The 20,451-nt window shown below is 55.3% G+C and overlaps 1 protein-coding gene across 1 annotated transcript in view; it reads right to left on the bottom strand.

Moving 5' to 3' along the window:
• Positions 1 to 476: 476 nt before the first annotated feature.
• The window catches only part of zmym2 (zinc finger, MYM-type 2), an 80,983-nt gene continuing 61,008 nt past the window's right edge, over positions 477 to 20,451 (bottom strand). The window contains exons 22-29 of the mRNA XM_072444170.1: positions 17,008 to 17,140; positions 16,463 to 16,608; positions 15,442 to 15,556; positions 5,829 to 6,056; positions 2,575 to 2,683; positions 1,864 to 2,058; positions 1,222 to 1,384; positions 477 to 1,184 (exon numbers count right to left, since the gene is read on the bottom strand). Of these exons, the coding sequence (XP_072300271.1) occupies positions 1,261 to 1,384; positions 1,864 to 2,058; positions 2,575 to 2,683; positions 5,829 to 6,056; positions 15,442 to 15,556; positions 16,463 to 16,608; positions 17,008 to 17,140 (1,050 nt within the window). The 3' untranslated portion in view covers positions 477 to 1,184; positions 1,222 to 1,260. The remainder of the gene's footprint in view (positions 1,185 to 1,221; positions 1,385 to 1,863; positions 2,059 to 2,574; positions 2,684 to 5,828; positions 6,057 to 15,441; positions 15,557 to 16,462; positions 16,609 to 17,007; positions 17,141 to 20,451) is intronic.

Raw genomic sequence — 20,451 nt, 5'->3', positions numbered from 1 at the left:
AGCACCAGCACCCAGGCCCCAGCACCAGCACCCAGGCCCCAGCACCAGCACCAGTCATTTGTTACAGCGTCTCCTTAAAGCTGTTCATGGCTTTACTCAGTTTTAGTTCCCCTCTCACCAAGTTACCTTTTATTTATCGACACATTGTTCTGGAATTTTGGAGTAAATGTAGGCCCAAAGTCACTTTATAGTGGCTTTATTATTTTTATGCTCAAAAGGCCTTTTTTAGACCACCAGATGGCGCCAGAGGACAGCTGCAGTCAAATCTGTGAAGGCCGGTGTATTAGAGCCACGGCACTCACGTGAGCACTGTGCAGATGATGGTCGTCAGTGTGGACATGTGTGGACATGTGTGGACATGTGTGGACATGTGTGGACATGTGTGGACATGTGTGGACATGTGTGGACATGTGTGGACATGTGTGGACATGTGTGAAGACGAGTCCCAGGACGAAGCAAGAATGAGACACTCACATATTTAGAGATTTATTAAAACAAAACAAATATTTAACTCATTGACATTAAAGTATGAAAAGTGAGGAGTTGTGGGAGCTGTATTCCGTCTGGCTCCTAAAGTAAGAGCTGCAGAGACCTCCCTCTCCCCAGACACCTCCAGCAATGGCACCATTTTCACTGGAGCGTAGTGTGCTGTACAGTGTGTCCACCCTAAAGCCCTTCACACCCACTGAGCGCCCCCAGAGTCACCACAGCGGTACCAGTCTCTGCTCATGGCATAAAGCAGGTGTTCAGGTGGCGCCCCCCGCAGCCCAAACACGGGTGGGACATGGTCAATGACCCTCGTGCTCTAAGGGCACTTCATCATGTCTTCAAACTGTAGTGAAATAAAGCCGCCTGGAGGAGAGTTCTGAGGGACTAAAAGCAGCTTCTGAGGAGGACAGACAGGTGGCGCTTCTGAGGAGGACAGACAGGTGGCGCTTCTGAGGAGGACAGACAGGTGGCGCTTCTGAGGAGGACAGACAGGTGGCGCTTCTGAGGAGGACAGACAGGTGGCGCTTCTGAGGAGCAAGAGACAGGTGGCGCTGGTGAGTCTGGACCACCAGCTGTAGGTTCAGTGTGAAAGTAGCAGCAGAGCACAGGTCCGGCCTCCGCCCACTCACGGCTCAGTATATAGAATACTACACTACATTTACTACAGCACTGAGTCCACAGGCTGAATCTGAGTGGTCAGCGCACGTCCGGTCAGCGCACGTCCGGTCAGAGCACGTCAGGTCAGAGCACATGGAAAACTACAGGTTATGTTCAAACTAGCTGTGTGAGCGCCCTCTGGTGGTCTGTGCATGGGTCAGCAGGAGTGTTGGCTTCAGCTCGCTCCTGCCGGAGGAGGACGACGTGGGAAGAACGCTTGCTCGGGGCAGAGCCTACTCTCCATTGGCTGGCTCTGACTGGTCCTCCTGCTCCTCCTGCAGCGCCCGGTCCTCCTGCAGCGCCCGGTCCTCCTGCAGCGCCCGGTCCTCCTGCAGCGCCCGGTCCTCCTGCAGCGCCCGGTCCTCCTGCAGCGCCCGGTGCTCCTGCAGCGCCCGGTGCTCCTGCAGCGCCCCGTCCTCCTGCAGCGCCCCGTCCTCCTGCAGCGCCCCGTCCTCCTGCAGCGCCCCGTCCTCCTGCAGCGCCCGGTCCTCCTGCAGTGACCCGTCCTCCTGCAGCACCCGGTCCTCCCGCAGCGACCCATCCTCCCGCAGCGCCCAGTCCTCCCGCAGCGACCAGTCCTCCCGCAGCGACCAGTCCTCCTGCAGTGACCCGTCCTCCTGCAGCACCCGGTCCTCCTGCAGCGACCCGTCCTCCTGCAGCGACCCGTCCTCCTGCAGCGACCCGTCCTCCTGCAGCGACCCGTCCTCCTGCAGCGACCCGTCCTCCTGCAGCGACCCGTCCTCCTGCAGCGACCCGTCCTCCATATGGAGCCCCTGCACTACCAGGGCTGGGGTCAGGAGGCGCTCCAGGGCCTGGGGCTGGAGGGGGCTCACGCTGAACCACAGTCCCTCTGGAGAGGACGGGTCAGGCAGCAGGTACAGGAGATCCGGGCTGTCCCGCACAGACGCTGGGCTGGACACAAGGACAAACACAAAATGCTTTAACGTCATGGAAACGCATCTGTTCACGCGGCACAATCTGGTCTGAAGGGGACGCTGGCTCCAGGTTTAAACTCCTTTAATTAAGCTCTGCAGCACTTTGACTTGTTGCTCTGATCTTTATTTTTAGATCGCGTTGATAAATGTTGCCTAGAGAACAGCGCCGCTGTGAGGCGTGGTGCAGTGTAGAGCGCCGCTGTGAGGCGTGGTGCAGTGTAGAGCGCCGCTGTGAGGCGTGGTGCAGTGTAGAGCGCCGCTGTGAGGCGTGGTGCAGTGTAGAGCGCCGCTGTGAGGCGAACTATAACTCTAGTGTCCTCATATGGAGAGAGTCAGCACAGACATCAGGATGTGAACAGCAAAGGTTCTAATCATTGGACACAGGATCTACAGTGTGTGAGGCGTGGCTGTGAGGGCGTGGCTGTGAGGGCGTGGCTGTGAGGGCGTGGCTGTGAGGGCGTGGCTGTGAGGGCGTGGTGCAGTGCTCACTCACCACTTGTCCCTGTACAGCTGGTACAGGCTCCTCTCCTGCTCCGTCACGAGGCTCAGAAGCTGTGAGGAGCTCTCCTCCTCCAACTTCCTTTTCCTGGACTGACTTTGCCCTGAGAACAGCACAGTCAGTGAGAGCAGCTACAACACTACACGGCCTACTACACGGCCTACTACACGGCCTACTACACGGCCTACTACACGGCCTACTAAAACTACACAGTGTCCTCATATGGAGAGAGTCAGCACAGACATCAGGATGTGAACAGCAAAGGTTCTAATCATTGGACACATTTACCCAGACTAAACATGCACCGAGTCTAAACCGTGTGTGTAGGGTGTGTAGCGTGTGTAGGGCATGTAGCGTGTGAGTGCAGGGCGTGTAGCGTGTGAGTGTAGGGCGTGTAGCGTGTGTAGGGCATGTAGCGTGTGAGTGCAGGGCGTGTAGCGTGTGAGTGCAGGGCGTGTAGCGTGTGTGTGTAGGGCGTGTAGTTTGTGAGTGTAGGGCGTGTAGCGTGTGTGTAGGGCGTGTAGTTTGTGAGTGCAGGGCGTGTAGCGTGTGTGTAGGCCGTGTAGCGCGTGCGTAGGGCGTGTAGTGTGTGAGTGTAGGGCGTGTAGCGTGTGTGTGTAGGGCGTGTAGCGTGTGTGTGTAGGGCGTGTAGCGTGTGAGTGTAGGGCGTGTAGTTTGTGAGTGCAGGGCGTGTAGCGTGTGTGTAGGCCGTGTAGCGCGTGCGTAGGGCGTGTAGTGTGTGAGTGTAGGGCGTGTAGCGTGTGTGTGTAGGGCGTGTAGCGTGTGTGTAGGGCGTGTAGTGTGTGTGTGTAGGGCGTGTAGCGTGTGTGTAGGGCGTGTAGCGTGTGTGTAGGGCGTGTAGCGTGTGAGTGTAGGGCATGTAGCGTGTGTGTAGGGCGTGTAGCGTGTGAGTGTAGGGCATGTAGCGTGTGTGTAGGGTGTGTAGCGTGTGAGTGTAGGGCGTGTAGCGTGTGTGTAGGGCGTGTAGCGTGTGTGTAGGGCGTGTAGCGTGTGAGTAGGGCATGTAGCGTGTGTGTAGGGCGTGTAGTGTGTGTGTAGGGCGTGTAGCGTGTGTGTAGGGCGTGTAGTGTGTGTGTAGGGCGTGTAGCGTGTGAGTGTAGGGCATGTAGCGTGTGTGCAGGGCGTGTAGCGTGTGAATGTAGGGCGTGTAGCGTGTGTGTAGGGCGTGTAGCGTGTGTAGCGTGTGAGTGTAGGGCATGTAGCGTGTGTGTAGGGCGTGTAGTGTGTGTGTAGGGCGTGTAGCGTGTGAGTGTAGGGCATGTAGCGTGTGTGCAGGGCGTGTAGCGTGTGAGTGCAGGGCGTGTAGCGTGTGAGTGCAGGGCGTGTAGCGTGTGAGTGTAGGGCGTGTAGCGTGTGTGTAGAGCGTGTAGTGTGTGTGTAGGGTGTGTAGCGTGTGTAGGGCATGTAGCGTGTGAGTGCAGGGCGTGTAGCGTGTGAGTGCAGGGCGTGTAGCGTGTGAGTGTAGGGCGTGTAGCGTGTGAGTGCAGGGCGTGTAGCGTGTGAGTGTAGGGCGTGTAGCGTGTGTGTAGGGCGTGTAGTGTGTGTGTAGGGCGTGTAGCGTGTGTGCAGGGCGTGTAGCATGTGAGTGCAGGGCGTGTAGCGTGTGAGTGTAGGGCGTGTAGCGTGTGTGTAGGGCGTGTAGCGTGTGTGTAGGGCGTGTAGTGTGTGTGTAGGGCCTGTAGCGTGTGTGTGTGTAGGGCGTGTAGCGTGTGAGTGTAGTGTGTGAGTGTAGGGCGTGTAGCGTGTGTGTGTGTAGGGCGTGTAGCGTGTGTGTAGGGCGTGTAGCGTGTGAGTGTAGGGCGTGTAGTTTGTGAGTGCAGGGCGTGTAGCGTGTGTGTAGGCCGTGTAGCGCGTGCGTGTAGTGTGTGAGTGTAGGGCGTGTAGCGTGTGTGTGTAGGGCGTGTAGCGTGTGAGTGTAGGGCGTGTAGCGTGTGTGTAGGGCGTGTAGTGTGTGTAGGGCGTGTAGCGTGTGTGTAGGGCGTGTAGCGTGTGTGTAGGGCGTGTAGCGTGTGTGTAGGGCGTGTAGCGTGTGAATGTAGGGCGTGTAGCGTGTATGTAGGGCGTGTAGTGTGTGTGTAGGGCGTGTAGCGTGTGAGTGCAGGGCGTGTAGCGTGTGAGTGCAGGGCGTGTAGCGTGTGTGTAGGGCGTGTAGCGTGTGAATGTAGGGCGTGTAGCGTGTGTGTAGGGCGTGTAGCGTGTGAGTGTAGGGCGTGTAGCGTGTGAGTGTAGGGCGTGTAGCGTGTGAGTGCAGGGCGTGTAGCGTGTGAGTGTAGGGCGTGTAGCGTGTGTGTAGGGCGTGTAGCGTGTGAGTGCAGGGCGTGTAGCGTGTGAGTGCAGGGCGTGTAGCGTGTGAGTGTAGGGCGTGTAGCGTGTGTGTGTGTAGGGCGTGTAGCGTGTGTGTAGGGCGTGTAGTGTGTGTGTAGGGCCTGTAGCGTGTGTGTGTGTAGGGCGTGTAGCGTGTGTGTAGGGCGTGTAGCGTGTGTGTAGGGCGTGTAGCGTGTGTGTAGGGCGTGTAGCGTGTGAGTGTAGGGCGTGTAGTTTGTGAGTGCAGGGCGTGTAGCGTGTGTGTAGGCCGTGTAGCGCGTGCGTGTAGTGTGTGAGTGTAGGGCGTGTAGCGTGTGTGTGTAGGGCGTGTAGCGTGTGAGTGTAGGGCGTGTAGCGTGTGTGTAGGACGTGTAGTGTGTGTGTAGGGCGTGTAGCGTGTGAGTGCAGGGCGTGTAGCGTGTGAGTGCAGGGCGTGTAGCGTGTGAGTGCAGGGCGTGTAGCGTGTGAGTGCAGGGCGTGTGGCGTGTGAGTGCAGGGCGTGTAGCGTGTGAGTGCAGGGCGTGTAGCGTGTGAGTGCAGGGCGTGTAGCTTGTGAGTGTAGGGCGTGTAGCGTGTGAGTGCAGGGCGTGTAGCGTGTGAGTGCAGGGCGTGTAGCGTGTGAGTGTAGGGCGTGTAGTGTGTGTGTAGGGCCTGTAGCGTGTGTGTGTGTAGGGCGTGTAGCGTGTGAGTGCAGGGCGTGTAGCGTGTGAGTGCAGGGCGTGTAGCGTGTGAGTGCAGGGCGTGTAGCGTGTGAGTGCAGGGCGTGTAGCGTGTGAGTGTAGGGCGTGTAAGTGTAGGGCGTGTAGTGTGTGTGTAGGGCCTGTAGCGTGTGTGTGTGTAGGGCGTGTAGCGTGTGTGTGTGTAGGGCGTGTAGCGTGTGTGTAGGGCGTGTAGCGTGTGTGTAGGGCGTGTAGCGTGCGTACCGTGTGGGCCCTGAGAGGCTGAAGGCACGTGGGGGCCCGGTCTGGTCTCACTCTGGAGCTCGGTGTAGATCTGGCTGAAGGATAAGGTCAGGTGCTGGTCCAGGCTCCGGGCCCCCACATATTTGGTGTTGAGGTAAACCAGAGAGCGGAGCAGCGAGGCTGGAGAGTGGGCCCCCAGAAGCCTGCTGCTCCACAGAGCCTGCTCGTCCACACGGCCCCAGAGCGAGCCTGCAACACACAGCTCAGGGTCAGTCCACAGGGAGCATCTGGAACACGAGGGGTGGAGGGCCACGCCCATCACAACACCACCTTCTGAAGAGGGCCCCACACATACTACACACTAACCCATCATTCCCTCAGAGAAACTGCAGGGGGCGCCACAGGCTCTCCACACTAAACATGTGCATGAAATCATGTCATTGATGTAATACAGGCGTGTCCAAACCACGGCCGGGGCCAAATGTGGCCCTCAGACTTATTCTCCTTCTAAGATAATTCAAACAACAAAAAGTCGTATTTTTACAGTAAAATGTTGTTCTATCGACTTCATATTAATGTTTCAAGTCTTATTAAAGGTGGAGGCATCAGAACTAGGTCAAATGTCTGGGGTTTGTGGCCCTCTGCTCTGTAGAAGTTTCAAAATGAGGCCCTCAAAGACACGTTTGGACACACTTGATGTAGGTCTACAGAGAACCTGAGCCAGATGCACCCAACACCCTACACCTGCACCCTAAACACTACACCTGCACCCTAAACCCTACACCTACACCCTACATCTGCACCCTAAACACCCTAAACCCTACGTAGCACACGAAGAATGTGTTCACAAAGCAACATGTCTTCAGCTTAGATGAACAGCTCAGAGCTGCAGCTGAGGGGCCCGTGTGCGGGGCCCGTGTGCGGGGGCCAGAGCGCGTGTTGTGTGCGGGATAAGCTCGTCCTCAGATCTTTCGTTGCAATCACAAGAGTTCAGGATGTGAACAGCAGAAAGGTTTCATCCCGGGACAGATGCGTGTAGGTGTTAGCACATGTGCTGTACTGACCATAGGTGTTAGCACATGTGCTGTACTGACCATAGGCGTTAGCACACGCGCTGTACTGACCATAGGCGTTAGCACATGTGCTGTACTGACCATAGGCGTTAGCACACGCGCTGTACTGACCATAGGCGTTAGCACACGCGCTGTACTGACCATAGGTGTTAGCACACGCGCTGTACTGACCATAGGTGTTAGCACACGCGCTGTACTGACCATAGGTGTTAGCACACGCGCTGTACTGACCTAAGGCGTTAGCACATGTGCTGTACTGACCATAGGTGTTAGCACATGTGCTGTACTGACCATAGGTGTTAGCACACGCGCTGTACTGACCATAGGTGTTAGCACACGCGCTGTACTGACCTAAGGCATTAGCACATGTGCTGTACTGACCATAGGTGTTAGCACACGCGCTGTACTGACCTAAGGCGTTAGCACATGTGCTGTACTGACCATAGGTGTTAGCACACACGCTGTACTGACCATAGGTGTTAGTGTAACATAGTTGAAATGAGCGTTAAATCCCAGTAAATTAAGATAAGATAAGATATTCCTTTATTGTCCCACATGGGGAAATGTCATTGGTGCAACGCAGGTAGATACAGAGGTAGATACAGAAGAACAGATCACTTATAGGAAGTCTGAAAAACACTTTCAGTAGAAGATCTCCTATAAACAAAAACTCCTATAGACAAAACCTCCCATTTCACAACAAGGGATGAAGGGGAAAATATACATAAATACCATTGCACATGAATCACGAGAGTAATTGCACAGTAGGACTAACGATCCTCTCCTTGAACCGACACCTTAACGTGGTGGAGGGGTTTGAGTGCCCAAATGATCCCGGGAGCTATGTTGTCCGGGGCTTCATGCCCCTGGTAGGGTCTCCCAAGGCAAACAGGTCCTAGGTGACGGGTCAGACAAAGATCGGTTCAGAAGCCTCTTATGACGACGACACGAACAAGGCCGTTTACGTCGCCCGGATCGGCGTCACCGGGCCTGGGATGGGTGCTCCATGGCGAGCGCCTGGTGGCCGGGTCTTACCCCACGGGGCCCGGCCGGGCACAGCCCGAAAGAGCGACGTGGGGCCGCCCTCCCGTGGGCCCACCACCCGCAGGAGGATCCATAAGGGGCCGGTGCAGAGAGATCTGGGCGGCAGTCGACGGCAGGGGCCTCGGCGACCAGATCTCCAGACACAGAGACTAACTCTGGGGACATGGAATGTCACCTCGCTGGGGGGGAAAGAGCCTGAGCTTGTGCGGGAGGTTGAGCGATACCGACTAGATATAGTCGGCCTCACCTCCACGCACAGTTTGGGCTCTGGAACCCATCTCCTCGAGAGGGGCTGGACGCTCCACTTCTCTGGTGTTGCCCGCGGGGAGAGGCGGCGGGCTGGTGTGGGCTTGCTGATAGCCCCTCAGCTGAGCCGCCACGTGTTGGAGTTTACCCCGGTGAACGAGAGGGTCGCGTCCCTCCGCCTTCGGGTGGGGGACAGGTCTCTCACTGTTGTGGCGGCCTACGGGCCGAACAGCAGTGCAGAGTACCCGGCCTTCTTGGAGTCCTTGGGAGGGGTACTGGACAGTGCACCGACCGGGGACTCCGTTGTTCTACTGGGGGACTTCAACGCCCACGTGGGTAATGACAGTGACACCTGGAGAGGGGTGATCGGGAAGAACGGCTTCCCCGATCTGAACCCGAGCGGTGTTCAGTTATTGGACTTCTGTGCTAGCCACGGATTGTCCATAACGAACACCATGTTCAAGCACAAGGGTGTCCATCAGTGCACATGGCACCAGGACACCCTAGGCCGGAGGTCAATGATCGACTTTGTTGTCGTGTCATCAGACCTCCGGCCGCGTGTCTTGGACACTCGGGTGAAGAGAGGGGCAGAGTTGTCAACCGATCACCACCTGGTGGTGAGTTGGATCCGCTGGCGGAGGAGGAAGCCGGACAGACTTGGCAGACCCAAGCGCATTGTGAGGGTCTGTTGGGAACGTCTTGTGGAACCCTCTGTCAGTAGGGTATTCAACTCGCACCTCCGGGAGAGCTTCTCCCATGTCCCGGGGGAGGTTGGAGACATTGAGTCCGAGTGGACCATGTTCTCCGCCTCCATTGTTGATGCGGCTGCTCGGAGTTGTGGTCGCAAGGTCTCCGGTGCCTGTCGTGGCGGCAATCCCCGAACCCGGTGGTGGACACCGGAAGTAAGGGATGCCGTCAGACTGAAGAAGGAGGCCTATCAGGCCACTCTGGCTTGTAGGTCTCCGGAGGTCATCGACGGGTATCGGCAGGCCAAGCGAGCCGCGGCTCGTGCTGTCGCAGAGGCAAAAACCCGGGCCTGGGAGGAGTTCGGGGAGGCCATGGAGGAGGACTATCGGTCGGCACCAAAGAAATTCTGGCAAACCGTCCGGCGCCTCAGGAGGGGGAAGCAGTGTCTCACCAACACCGTTTACGGTGCGGGTGGAGGCCTGCTGACCTCGACTGGGGATGTCGTCGGACGGTGGAAGGAATACTTTGAGGATCTCCTTAATCCCTCAGTCATGTCTTCCGAAGAGGAAGTAGAGACCGGGGACTCGGAGGCTGGCTCATCCATCACCCAAGCTGAAGTCACTGAGGTTGTTCGCAAACTCCTCGGTGGCAGGGCTCCGGGGGTGGATGAGATCCGCCCTGAGTACCTAAAGTATCTGGATGTTGTAGGACTGTCTTGGTTGACACGTCTCTGCAACATCGCGTGGCGTTCGGGACCGTGCCTCTGGACTGGCAGACCGGGGTGGTGGTCCCTCTGTTCAAGAAGGGGGACCGGAGGGTGTGTTCCAACTACAGAGGGATCACACTCCTCAGCCTCCCGGGTAAGGTCTATTCCAAGGTACTGGAGAGGAGAATTCGACCGATAGTCGAACCTCGGATTCAGGAGGAGCAGAGTGGTTTTCGTCCCGGTCGTGGAACACTGGACCAGCTCTATACCCTCCATCGGGTGCTCGAGGGCTCATGGGAGTTTGCCCAACCAGTCCACATGTGCTTTGTGGATCTGGAGAAGGCTTTCGACCGTGTCCCTCGGGGTGTCCTTTGGGGGGTGCTCCGGGAGTACGGGGTCCGGGGCCCTTTGCTCAGGGCTGTCCGGTCCCTGTATGACCGGAGCAGGAGCTGTGTTCGCATTGCCGGCAGTAAGTCAGACCTGTTCCCAGTGCATGTTGGACTCCGCCAGGGCTGCCCTTTGTCACCGGTTCTGTTCATAATTTTTATGGGCAGAATTTCTAGGCGCAGTCAGGGGTCGGAGGGTGTCCGGTTTGGGGACCACAGGATCTCATCTCTGCTGTTTGCAGACAATGTTGTCCTGATGGCTCCATCAAACCCGGACCTGCAACATGCACTGGGACGGTTTGCAGCCGAGTGTGAAGCGGCTGGGATGAGAATCAGCACCTCCAAATCCGAGGCCATGGTTCTCGACCGGAAAAAGGTGGCTTGCCCTCTCCAGGTGGGTGGGGTGTCCTTGCCCCAAGTGGAGGAGTTCAAGTATCTCGGGGTCTTGTTCACGAGTGAGGGAAGGATGGAGCTTGAGATCGACAGGCGGATCGGTGCAGCGGCTGCAGTGATGCAGTCGCTGCATCGGACCGTTGTGGTAAAGAGGGAGCTGAGCCGAAAGGCAAAGCTCTCTATTTACTGGTCGGTCTACGTTCTGACCTCACCTATGGTCATGAGCTTTGGGTAGTGACCGAAAGAACAAGATCGCGGATACAAGCGGTCGAAATGAGTTTCCTCCGCCGTGTGGCTGGGCGCTCCCTTAGAGATAAGGTGAGGAGCTCGGCCACACGGGGGGAGCTCGGAGTAGAGCCGCTGCTCCTCCACGTCGAGAGGAGCCAGCTGAGGTGGCTCGGGCATCTGTTTCGGATGCCTCCTGGGCGCCTCCCTCGGGAGGTGTTTCAGGCATGTCCCACCGGGAAAAGGCCCCGGGGAAGACCCAGGACACGCTGGTAGAGAGACTATGTCTCTCGGCTGGCCTGGGAACGCCTCGGGATCCCCCCGGAGGAGTTAGAGGAAGTGTCTGGGGAGAAGGAAGTCTGGGAGTCCCTGCTCAGACTGCTGCCCCCGCGACCCGGCCCCGGATAAAGCGGCAGAAGATGGATGGATGGATGGATGGACTAACAGTGTTTGTTGTAGAGTCTGACAGCAGTAGAAGGAAAGACCTGTGAAACGTCTCCTTCACACAGCGAGGGTGGAAGGGGGGACACTGAAGCTGCTCTCCAGAGCGGACAGAGTGTCCTGCAGGGGACAGAGTGTCCTGCAGGGGGCGACACTCATGGTCCAGCATAGATTTGAATCTAGCCAGGACCCTTCTGTCCCCCACCTCCTGAACCGAGTCCAGAGCACAGCCCAGGACGGAGCTGGACTTCTTGATGACTTTGTCCAGCTTCTTCCTCTCCCTCTCTGTGATGCTGCTGCTCCAGCAGGCCACACCTACAGGAGCTGATGCACCACAGAGTCGTAGAAGGTCTTCAGGAGTGGCCCTGTCACTCCAAAAGACCTGAGTCTCCTCAGGAGGTAGAGCCGACTCTGGCTCTTCCATTACAGTGCATCTGTGTTATGAGTCCAGTCCAGTTTGTGGTTCAGATGAAGTTACTCTCTCAATGTCCCGTCCCTGGATGTTCACTGGTGAGGGGGGCGTGGCCTCTGTGGAAGTCCACCACCATCTCCTTGGACTTCCCCGCGTTGATGAGGAGGTGGTTCTGCTGACTAGTCCACAAAGTCCTGCTCCAGTCCTCTGTACTCCGCATCATCGTCGTCTGTGATGAGTCCAATGATGGCAGAGTGGTCAGAGAACTTCTGCAGGACACAGCTGTCCGTGTCGTGTCTGAAGTCTGCAGTGTAAAGGGTGAGGAGAAAGGGCGCGAGGACAGTGCCCTGGGGCGCCCCCACACTGCAGGTCCCCCACACTGCAGGCCCCCCACACTGCAGGCCCCCCACACTGCAGGTCCCCCACACTGCAAGTCCCCCACACTGCAGGTCCCCCACACTGTAGGTCCCTCACACTGCAGGTCCTCCACACTGCAGGTCCTCCACACTGCAAGTCCCCCACACTGCAGGTCCCCCACACTGTAGGTCCCTCACACTGCAGGTCCTCCACACTGCAGGTCCTCCACACTGCAGGTCCTCCACACTGCAGGTCCCCACACTGCAGGTCCGAGTGTCAGACACACAGTCCCGTGCTCTCACAAACTGGGGTCGGTCTGTGAGGTAGTCCAGGATCCACTCTGCAGGTCGTACTCCACACCAGCCGTCTCCAGCTTGTCCCTCAGGAGCTGATGGTGTTGAAGGCGCTGGAGAGATGAAAGAACAGGATCCTCACAGAGCTGCCAGGCTTCTCCAGGTGAGAGAGAGAGAGCGGTGCAGCAGGAGATTATGGCGTCCTCCACTCCGATGCCAGGACGTATGCAAACTGCAGCGGGTCCATGGCTGAGCTCACGGTGGAGCGGACGTGGTCCAGGACCAGCCGTTCCAGTGTCTTCAACAGGTGGGATGTGAGAGCCACCGGCCCGAAGCTGTTGAGGTCTTTGGCGCACGGTGTCTTGGGCACAGGTACCAGACAGGAGGTCTTCCAGACCTGTGGTACCACCCTCAGCTTCAGGCTCATGTTGAAGACATGCTCCATAACTCCACACAGTTCATCTGCAGGACTTAAGGAGCCTGGAGCTGATGCCGTCAGGTCCTGCTGCCTTCCTCACTTTAATCCTCTTCAGCTCTCTCCTCACCTGTGCTACTGTGACAGTCAGTGGTTGGCAGGGGGACCGTGTGCTGGGAGAATGGGTGAGTCCAGGCGAAGTGGGGAGCTGATGGTCCGGAGCAGAGGTGTGAAGGGGAACGGGGGTGGGCCATTGTCCAGCTGTGGAAGAGGGAGCATGCAGCTGTGCAGGGGGAGGGGCGGGTGATTGATCAAATCTCAAGAAGTGAGCATTTAAATCATTCACCCACTGTAGATCCCCCTCTGTCTGGGCAGGGGGGATTTTGAAGCCCGAGATGGTTTTCAGGCTTCTCCACACTCCCTGAATGTTCTTCTGCTGCAGCTGCTCCTCCATCCTCCTCTTGTAGCCGGCCTCAGCCTGCCTGATCTTCCTCCTCAGCTCCTTCTGCACAGTCCTCAGCTCCTCCTTGTTCCCTGACCTGAAGGCTCTCTTCTTCTCCTTCAGCAGAGCCTTCAGTTCACGGTTAATCCATGGCTTGTTGTTTGGAAAACACCGCACCGTCCGGGAGGGAACAATGTTCTCAAAACAGAAGTTGATGGAGTCCGTGATGCACTCTGTGATGGTGTTGATGTCCTTCCCATGTGGGTCATAAAGCTCAGTCCAGACAGTGGTGCTGAAGCAGACCCTCAGAGCCTCCTCATTCTCAGCAGACCACATCCTCACCTCACGGGACACCACAGGCTGCCTGCGCACGATGGGTTCATACACAGGCCTCAGATGTACAAGGTTGTGGTCCGAGCTGCCCAGGGGAGGGAGGGGGGAGGAGGAATAAGCCTCTTTGGTGTTGGCAAAAAACAAGTCCAATGTTCTATTGTCTCTGGTGGGGCAGGTGACATACTGGGTGTATGTTGGTAGAACAGAAGAGGGAGGAGCGTGGTTAAAGTCACCAGAGACGAGGAAGAGAGCCTGTGGGTGCTGTGTTTGCAGCTACAAGTGCAGGAGAGCAGTGCTTCACAAGCATCTTCAGCATTGGCAGACGGGGCCACATAGACTGCGATCAAAATCACATGTGAGAACTCCCGGGGCAGATAATATGGCCTCATGCCAATAGCCAATAGTTCAATATCCTTGTTACATAGCTGCTGCTTCACTGTGCAGTGTTCGGGTTTGCACCAGCTCGTGTTCACATACACCGCCAGACCTCCACCTCTCTTCTTCCATACTGCCATCTGCTGGTACCTGTTTGTACGCACACTTGCACCTGCCCTGATATCGCGTGATCTCAAGCACGCCTCATTGTAATGGACTCGAGACGAGGTAACGTGTTTGTGAATTGGACTGGATAAAATGTGTAATTAATTCATGTGCAGCCAATGTTACAGCTAATCTAGTCATTGTACGAGTATTATATTTATCTTGTGTTTACTTTTACCGTCTTCTGCTGACGTAAACTCGCAGTAAATATAAGTTAACCGTGTTTTTCTATTGAGCTAGTTAGCTGCTAACAAAATGCTTGTTAAAATGCTACATGTTAAGTGTCCACTGAAAGTCCAATTCACGACTCTCGTGTTTATCTTGTGCAGGTAAATAATAAACTGCTGTCAGACCAAACCAGCCGCCTCCGTGGGTCATTGATACGAATGAGAAGGCGAAATACACCGGTCACATTAGCACATGTGCTGTACTGACCATAGGTGTTAGCTGTGCTGTACTGACCATAGGTGTTAGCTGTGCTGTACTGACCATAGGTGTTAGCTGTGCTGTACTGACCATAGGTGTTAGCTGTGCTGTACTGACCATAGGTGTTAGCTGTGCTGCACTGACCATAGGTGTTAGCACATGTGCTGTACTGACCATAGGTGTTAGCTGTGCTGTACTGACCATAGGTGTTAGCTGTGCTGTACTGACCATAGGTGTTAGCTGTGCTGTACTGACCATAGGTGTTAGCTGTGCTGCACTGACCATAGGTGTTAGCACATGTGCTGTACTGACCATAGGTGTTAGCTGTGCTGCGCTGACCATAGGTGTTAGCACATGTGCTGTACTGACCATAGGTGTTAGCACATGTGCTGTACTGACCATAGGTGTTAGCACATGTGCTGTACTGACCATAGGTGTTAGCTGTGCTGTACTGACCATAGGTGTTAGCTGTGCTGTACTGACCATAGGTGTTAGCTGTGCTGTACTGACCATAGGTGTTAGCTGTGCTGTACTGACCATAGGTGTTAGCTGTGCTGCACTGACCATAGGTGTTAGCACATGTGCTGTACTGACCATAGGTGTTAGCTGTGCTGTGCTGACCATAGGTGTTAGCACATGTGCTGTACTGACCATAGGTGTTAGCTGTGCTGTACTGACCATAGGTGTTAGCTGTGCTGTACTGACCATAGGTGTTAGCTGTGCTGTACTGACCATAGGTGTTAGCTGTGCTGCACTGACCATAGGTGTTAGCACATGTGCTGTACTGACCATAGGTGTTAGCTGTGCTGTGCTGACCATAGGTGTTAGCTGTGCTGCGCTGACCATAGGTGTTAGCTGTGCTGTACTGACCATAGGTGTTAGCACATGTGCTGTACTGACCATAGGTGTTAGCACATGTGCTGTACTGACCATAGGTGTTAGCTGTGCTGCGCTGACCATAGGTGTTAGCACATGTGCTGTACTGACCATAGGTGTTAGCACATGTGCTGTACTGACCATAGGTGTTAGCACATGTGCTGTACTGACCATAGGTGTTAGCTGTGCGGCGCTGACCATAGGTGTTAGCTGTGCTATAATGACCATAGGTGTTAGCACATGTGCTGTACTGACCATAGGTGTTAGCACATGTGCTGTACTGACCATAGGTGTTAGCTGTGCTGTACTGACCATAGGTGTTAGCTGTGCTGCGCTGACCCTCCGGGAGCACGTGTGGCCTCCACCTCCTCAGGACCAGGCTCAGCTCCTCCACAAACGGCTGGTAGCACGCGTCTCCAAACAGGTCGTCTGCTCGGCCTTTGGCGTGAAGGTGCTGCACACACGTGACTACAGTTAAACACGTTCAATGGCCTTTTACCTTTGGTCAGCTTCTGCGTCACTGCGTCATGTGAGCGCGGAGGACAGCGACAGCGGGGGGAGCGCGGAGGACAGCGACAGCGGGGGGAGCGCGGAGGACAGCGACAGCGGGGGGAGCGCGGAGGACAGCGGGGGGAGCGCGGAGGACAGCGACAGCGCAGCTTTTGGATTCTCTCACAATTTGACATTCTCAAAACGTACAGCCAGTAAACATGCGATAAAAATGTTTAAGGTCGGGGTTTTTTTTTATTTTGAAATTCAGGTCGGTCGGGTGACTGGAAACACACTTTTTATTTTTTGGCCTGAGCCTTAAAAAATTGTCATGAAGTTTGTGGGATTAGATCAAAAATCTTTATATATATATATATATATATATATATATATATATATATATATATATATATATATATATATATATATATATATATATATATACATACATACATACATATATATATATATATATATGTGTATGTATATATATATATATATATATATATATATATATATATATATATATATATATATATATATGTATGTATGTATGTATGTATGTATGTATGTATGTATGTATGTATGTATGTATGTATGTATGTATGTATGTATGTATGTATGTATGTGTATGTATGTATGTATGTATGTATGTATATATATATATATATATATATATATATATATATATATATATATATATATATATATATATATATACACACATGCAGTGCGCCTCTAACAGATTCTGACATGCCTATTTTTTTTATTTTTTTTTTTGCTTTAGTAGAATCTAACATGGAAATGAGCAAACTAAATGTAGACAGTATGTATAGAATTCTCTGGCTGTTCCAGAGAGCGGGGCACCCACCTGCTGAAGGCCCAGGCACAGGTACAGGATGCTGTCTGGGCTGTAGCGCTCCCCACTGGGCCGGCACACCTCCCTCACAAAGGAGCACAGAGCCACATTCAGCTGCTGAGAGGACAGCTCCAGGAGGCTGGATCTGCTGCTGAACTCTGTCACACAAGTACAGGACATTAGTCAGACCTCCTACACTCCCCTCTCCTCGTGTACGGCCCTACACTCCCCTCTCCTTTCGTACGGCCCTACACTCCCCTCCCCTCGTGAATGGCCCTACACTCCCCTCCCCTCGTGAATGGCCCTACACTCCCCTCTCCTCGTGAATGGCCCTACACTCCCCTCCCCTCGTGAATGGCCCTACACTCCCCTCGTGAATGGCCCTACACTCCCCTCCCCTCGTGAATGGCCCTACACTCCCCTCGTGAATGGCCCTACACTCCCCTCTCCTCGTGAATGGCCCTACACTCCCCTCCCCTCTCCTTTCGTATGGCCCTACACTCCCCTCCCTCATGCACGGCCCTACACTCCCCTCATGCACAGCCCTGTCGACTCACCCAGTTTGGGGTCTTTGGTGTGTGGTGATTGGTTGGGAGTGGCTTGGGCCCAGCGTCTCCAGGCATTGAGGCCGTAGCGGCTCTTCAGTTGCAGCCTGGAGCGTGGAGCCTCCACCGCCCGCTTCTTAGTCCCCTAAAGGACACAACACACGGTCAAGCGTTTCTCTGTTATAAACAATGGGCTGAATGACCAATCGTATGGGGCCCTGCAGTACTAACCCAGTACCGTTTAAGTGACCTGCTCTGACACAGGTTCACAATATGAGAGAATATAAGCTCAGGCAGGGGCCGATCCAGTTTACTCCAACTCTAGTTTTTGTGTCGTGTTAAGCGTTGTCAATAAATTTCGCTTGAAAGCGTCCGTCACGTGACATGTCAGAGGCGGCGCAGTAATTGTGGTGCCCGTGACCTGGAGGTGCAGCCCGGGGCGTGTCCCATCAGAGAGCAGTCCGGGGCGTGTCCCATCAGAGAGCAGTCCGGGGCGTGTCCCATCAGAGAGCAGTCCGGGGCGTGTCCCATCAGAGAGCAGTCCGGGGCGTGTCCCATCAGAGAGCAGTCCGGGGCGTGTCCCATCAGAGAGCAGTCCGGGGCGTGTCCCATCAGAGAGCAGTCCGGGGCGTGTCCCATCAGAGAGCAGTCCGGGGCGTGTCCCATCAGAGAGCAGTCCGGGGCGTGTCCCATCAGAGAGCAGTCCGGGGCGTGTCCCATCAGAGAGCAGTCCGGGGCGTGTCCCATCAGAGAGCAGTCCGGGGCGTGTCCCATCAGAGAGCAGTCCGGGGCGTGTCCCATCAGAGAGCAGTCCGGGGCGTGTCCCATCAGAGAGCAGTCCGGGGCGTGTCCCATCAGAGAGCAGTCCGGGGCGTGTCCCATCAGAGAGCAGTCCGGGGCGTGTCCCATCAGAGAGCAGTCCGGGGCGTGTCCCATCAGAGAGCAGTCCGGGGCGTGTCCCATCAGAGAGCAGTCCGGGGCGTGTCCCATCAGAGAGCAGTCCGGGGCGTGTCCCATCAGAGAGCAGTCCGGGGCGTGTCCCATCAGAGAGCAGTCCGGGGCGTGTCCCATCAGAGAGCAGTCCGGGGCGTGTCCCATCAGAGAGCAGTCCGGGGCGTGTCCCATCAGAGAGCAGTCCGGGGCGTGTCCCATCAGAGAGCAGTCCGGGGCGTGTCCCATCAGAGAGCAGTCCGGGGCGTGTCCCATCAGAGAGCAGTCCGGGGCGTGTCCCATCAGAGAGCAGTCCGGGGCGTGTCCCATCAGAGAGCAGCCCGGGGCGTGTCCCATCAGAGAGCAGTCCGGGGCGTGTCCCATCAGAGAGCAGTCCGGGGCGTGTCCCATCAGAGAGCAGCCCGGGGCGTGTCCCATCAGAGAGCAGTCCGGGGCGTGTCCCATCAGAGAGCAGCCCGGGGCGTGTCCCAAACCGACGAAACGCTTCTGGGACAATTTATTTACCAGTTGAGTTGAGAATCCTCTTTAGCACGTTACTTTAGTTTAGTTTTTTTCAAAATGGTCAAGACTGAGATTTCCAATGGCTCAGGATAGATTCACTGTCTTAGTGTTGCTACATGTGCATAAGAACATTAGCATAAATATAGAGGGTAATTGACATAATATATACATATATTATATATGTGGAAGAACCCAAGAAGGAAGAAGTTATTTTGACTTCTATGGTTCATGTGTCACCTTACATCAGAATACTTTTAAGTTTTATTCACTTTTGAACATTTCTATTTGTAATTTAGTTTTCTATTCAGACGTTTAATTCAAATCTTGATAACTTTGTCACAATAAAGTTGATATACTTTTAATGTTTTATTCTATAGAAGGAATTTTAGATTTTTGATAACCGTCTCGAGTTCCTCTCAACGTGATGTGGAAATTAGTTGTTCTTGCATTTCCATTGTTAATTTGAAATATATTAAATTTTGCTTACAATTTGGCATTTTGATTAGGATTTCATTCACTCACCTTTCTACAAATTGAAAATTGTATGAGGACAATCAATCTAATAAATAAAGCCCTTTATGATGAGTTCAAGAACAAGGCCAGTTACGTCGCCCAGATCGGCGTCACCGGGGCCCCATCCTGGAGCCAGGCCTGGGGTGGGTGCTCGACGGCGAGCGCCTGGTGGCCGGGTCTCTCCCCACGGGGCCCGGCCGGGCACAGCCCGAAAGAGCGATGTGGGGCCGCCACCCGCAGGAGGATCCATAAGGGGCCGGTGCAGAGAGATCTAGGCGGCAGTCGACGGCAGGGGCCTCGACAACCAGATCTCCAGACACAGAGACTAACTCTAGGGACATGGAATGTCACCTCGCTGGGGGGAGGAGCCTGAGCTTGTGCGGGAGGTTGAGCGATACCGACTAGATATAGTCGGCCTCACCTCCACGCACAGTTTGGGCTCTGGAACCATCTCCTCCAGAGGGGCTGGACGCTCCACTTCTCTGGTGTTGCCCGCGGGGAGAGGCGGGGCTGGTGTGGGCTTATAGCCCCTCAGCTCAGCCGCCACGTGTTGGAGTTCACCCCTAGGGACGAGAGGGTCGCGTCCCTTCGCCTTCGGGTGGGGGACATGTCTCTCACTGTTGTGGCGGCCTACGGGCCGAACAGCAGTGCAGAGGACCCGGCCTTCTTGGAGTCCTTGGGAGGGGTACTGGACAGTGCACCGACCGGGGACTCCATTGTTCTACTGGGGGACTTCAACGCCCACGTTGGCAATGACAGTGACACCTGGAGAGGGGTGATCGGGAAGAACGGCTTCCCCGATCTGAACCCGAGAGGTGTTCAGTTATTGGACTTCTGTGCTAGCCACGGATTGTCCATAACGAAGACCATGTTCAAGCACAAGGTCCATCAGTGTCTCTGTTCAAGAAGGGGGACCGGAGGGTGTGTTCCAACTACAGAGGGATCACACGCCTCAGCCTCCCATAAGGTCTATTCCAAGGTACTGGAGACGAGAATCCGACCGATAGTGGAACCTCAGATTCAGGAGGAGCAGAGTGGTTTTGGTCCTGGTCGTGGAACACTGGACCAGCTCTATACCCTCCATCGGGTGCTCCAGGGTTCATGGGAGTTTGCCCAACCAGTCTACATGTGCTTTGTGGATCTGGAGAAGGCTTTTGTCCTTCGGGGTGTTCTTTGGGAGTACTCCGGTCCCTGTCTGATGGCTCCATCAAACCCGGACTTGCAGCTGCACTGGGACGGTTTGCAGCCGAGTGTAAAGCGTCTGGGATGAGAATCAGCTTCAAATCCGAGGCCATGGTTCTCGACCGGAAAAAGGTGGCTTGCCCTCTCCAGGTGGGTGGGGGGGTCCTTATCCTCTCCAGGTGGGTGGGGGGTCCTTGCCCTCTCCAGGTGGGTGGGGGGTCCTTGCCCTCTCCAGGTGGGTGGGGGGTCCTTGTCCTCTCCAGGTGGGTGGGGGGTCCTTGCCCTCTCCAGGTGGGTGGGGGGTCCTTG

Source organism: Eucyclogobius newberryi, unplaced genomic scaffold (assembly GCF_026437365.1).
Source record: "Eucyclogobius newberryi isolate DKJ021-1_F unplaced genomic scaffold, fEucNew1.0.hap1 SCAF_14, whole genome shotgun sequence".
NCBI classification, from domain to species: domain Eukaryota; kingdom Metazoa; phylum Chordata; class Actinopteri; order Gobiiformes; family Gobiidae; genus Eucyclogobius; species Eucyclogobius newberryi.
Note: the sequence above shows the minus strand (reverse complement) of the source record. Positions and strands in the feature narration are given on the sequence as shown.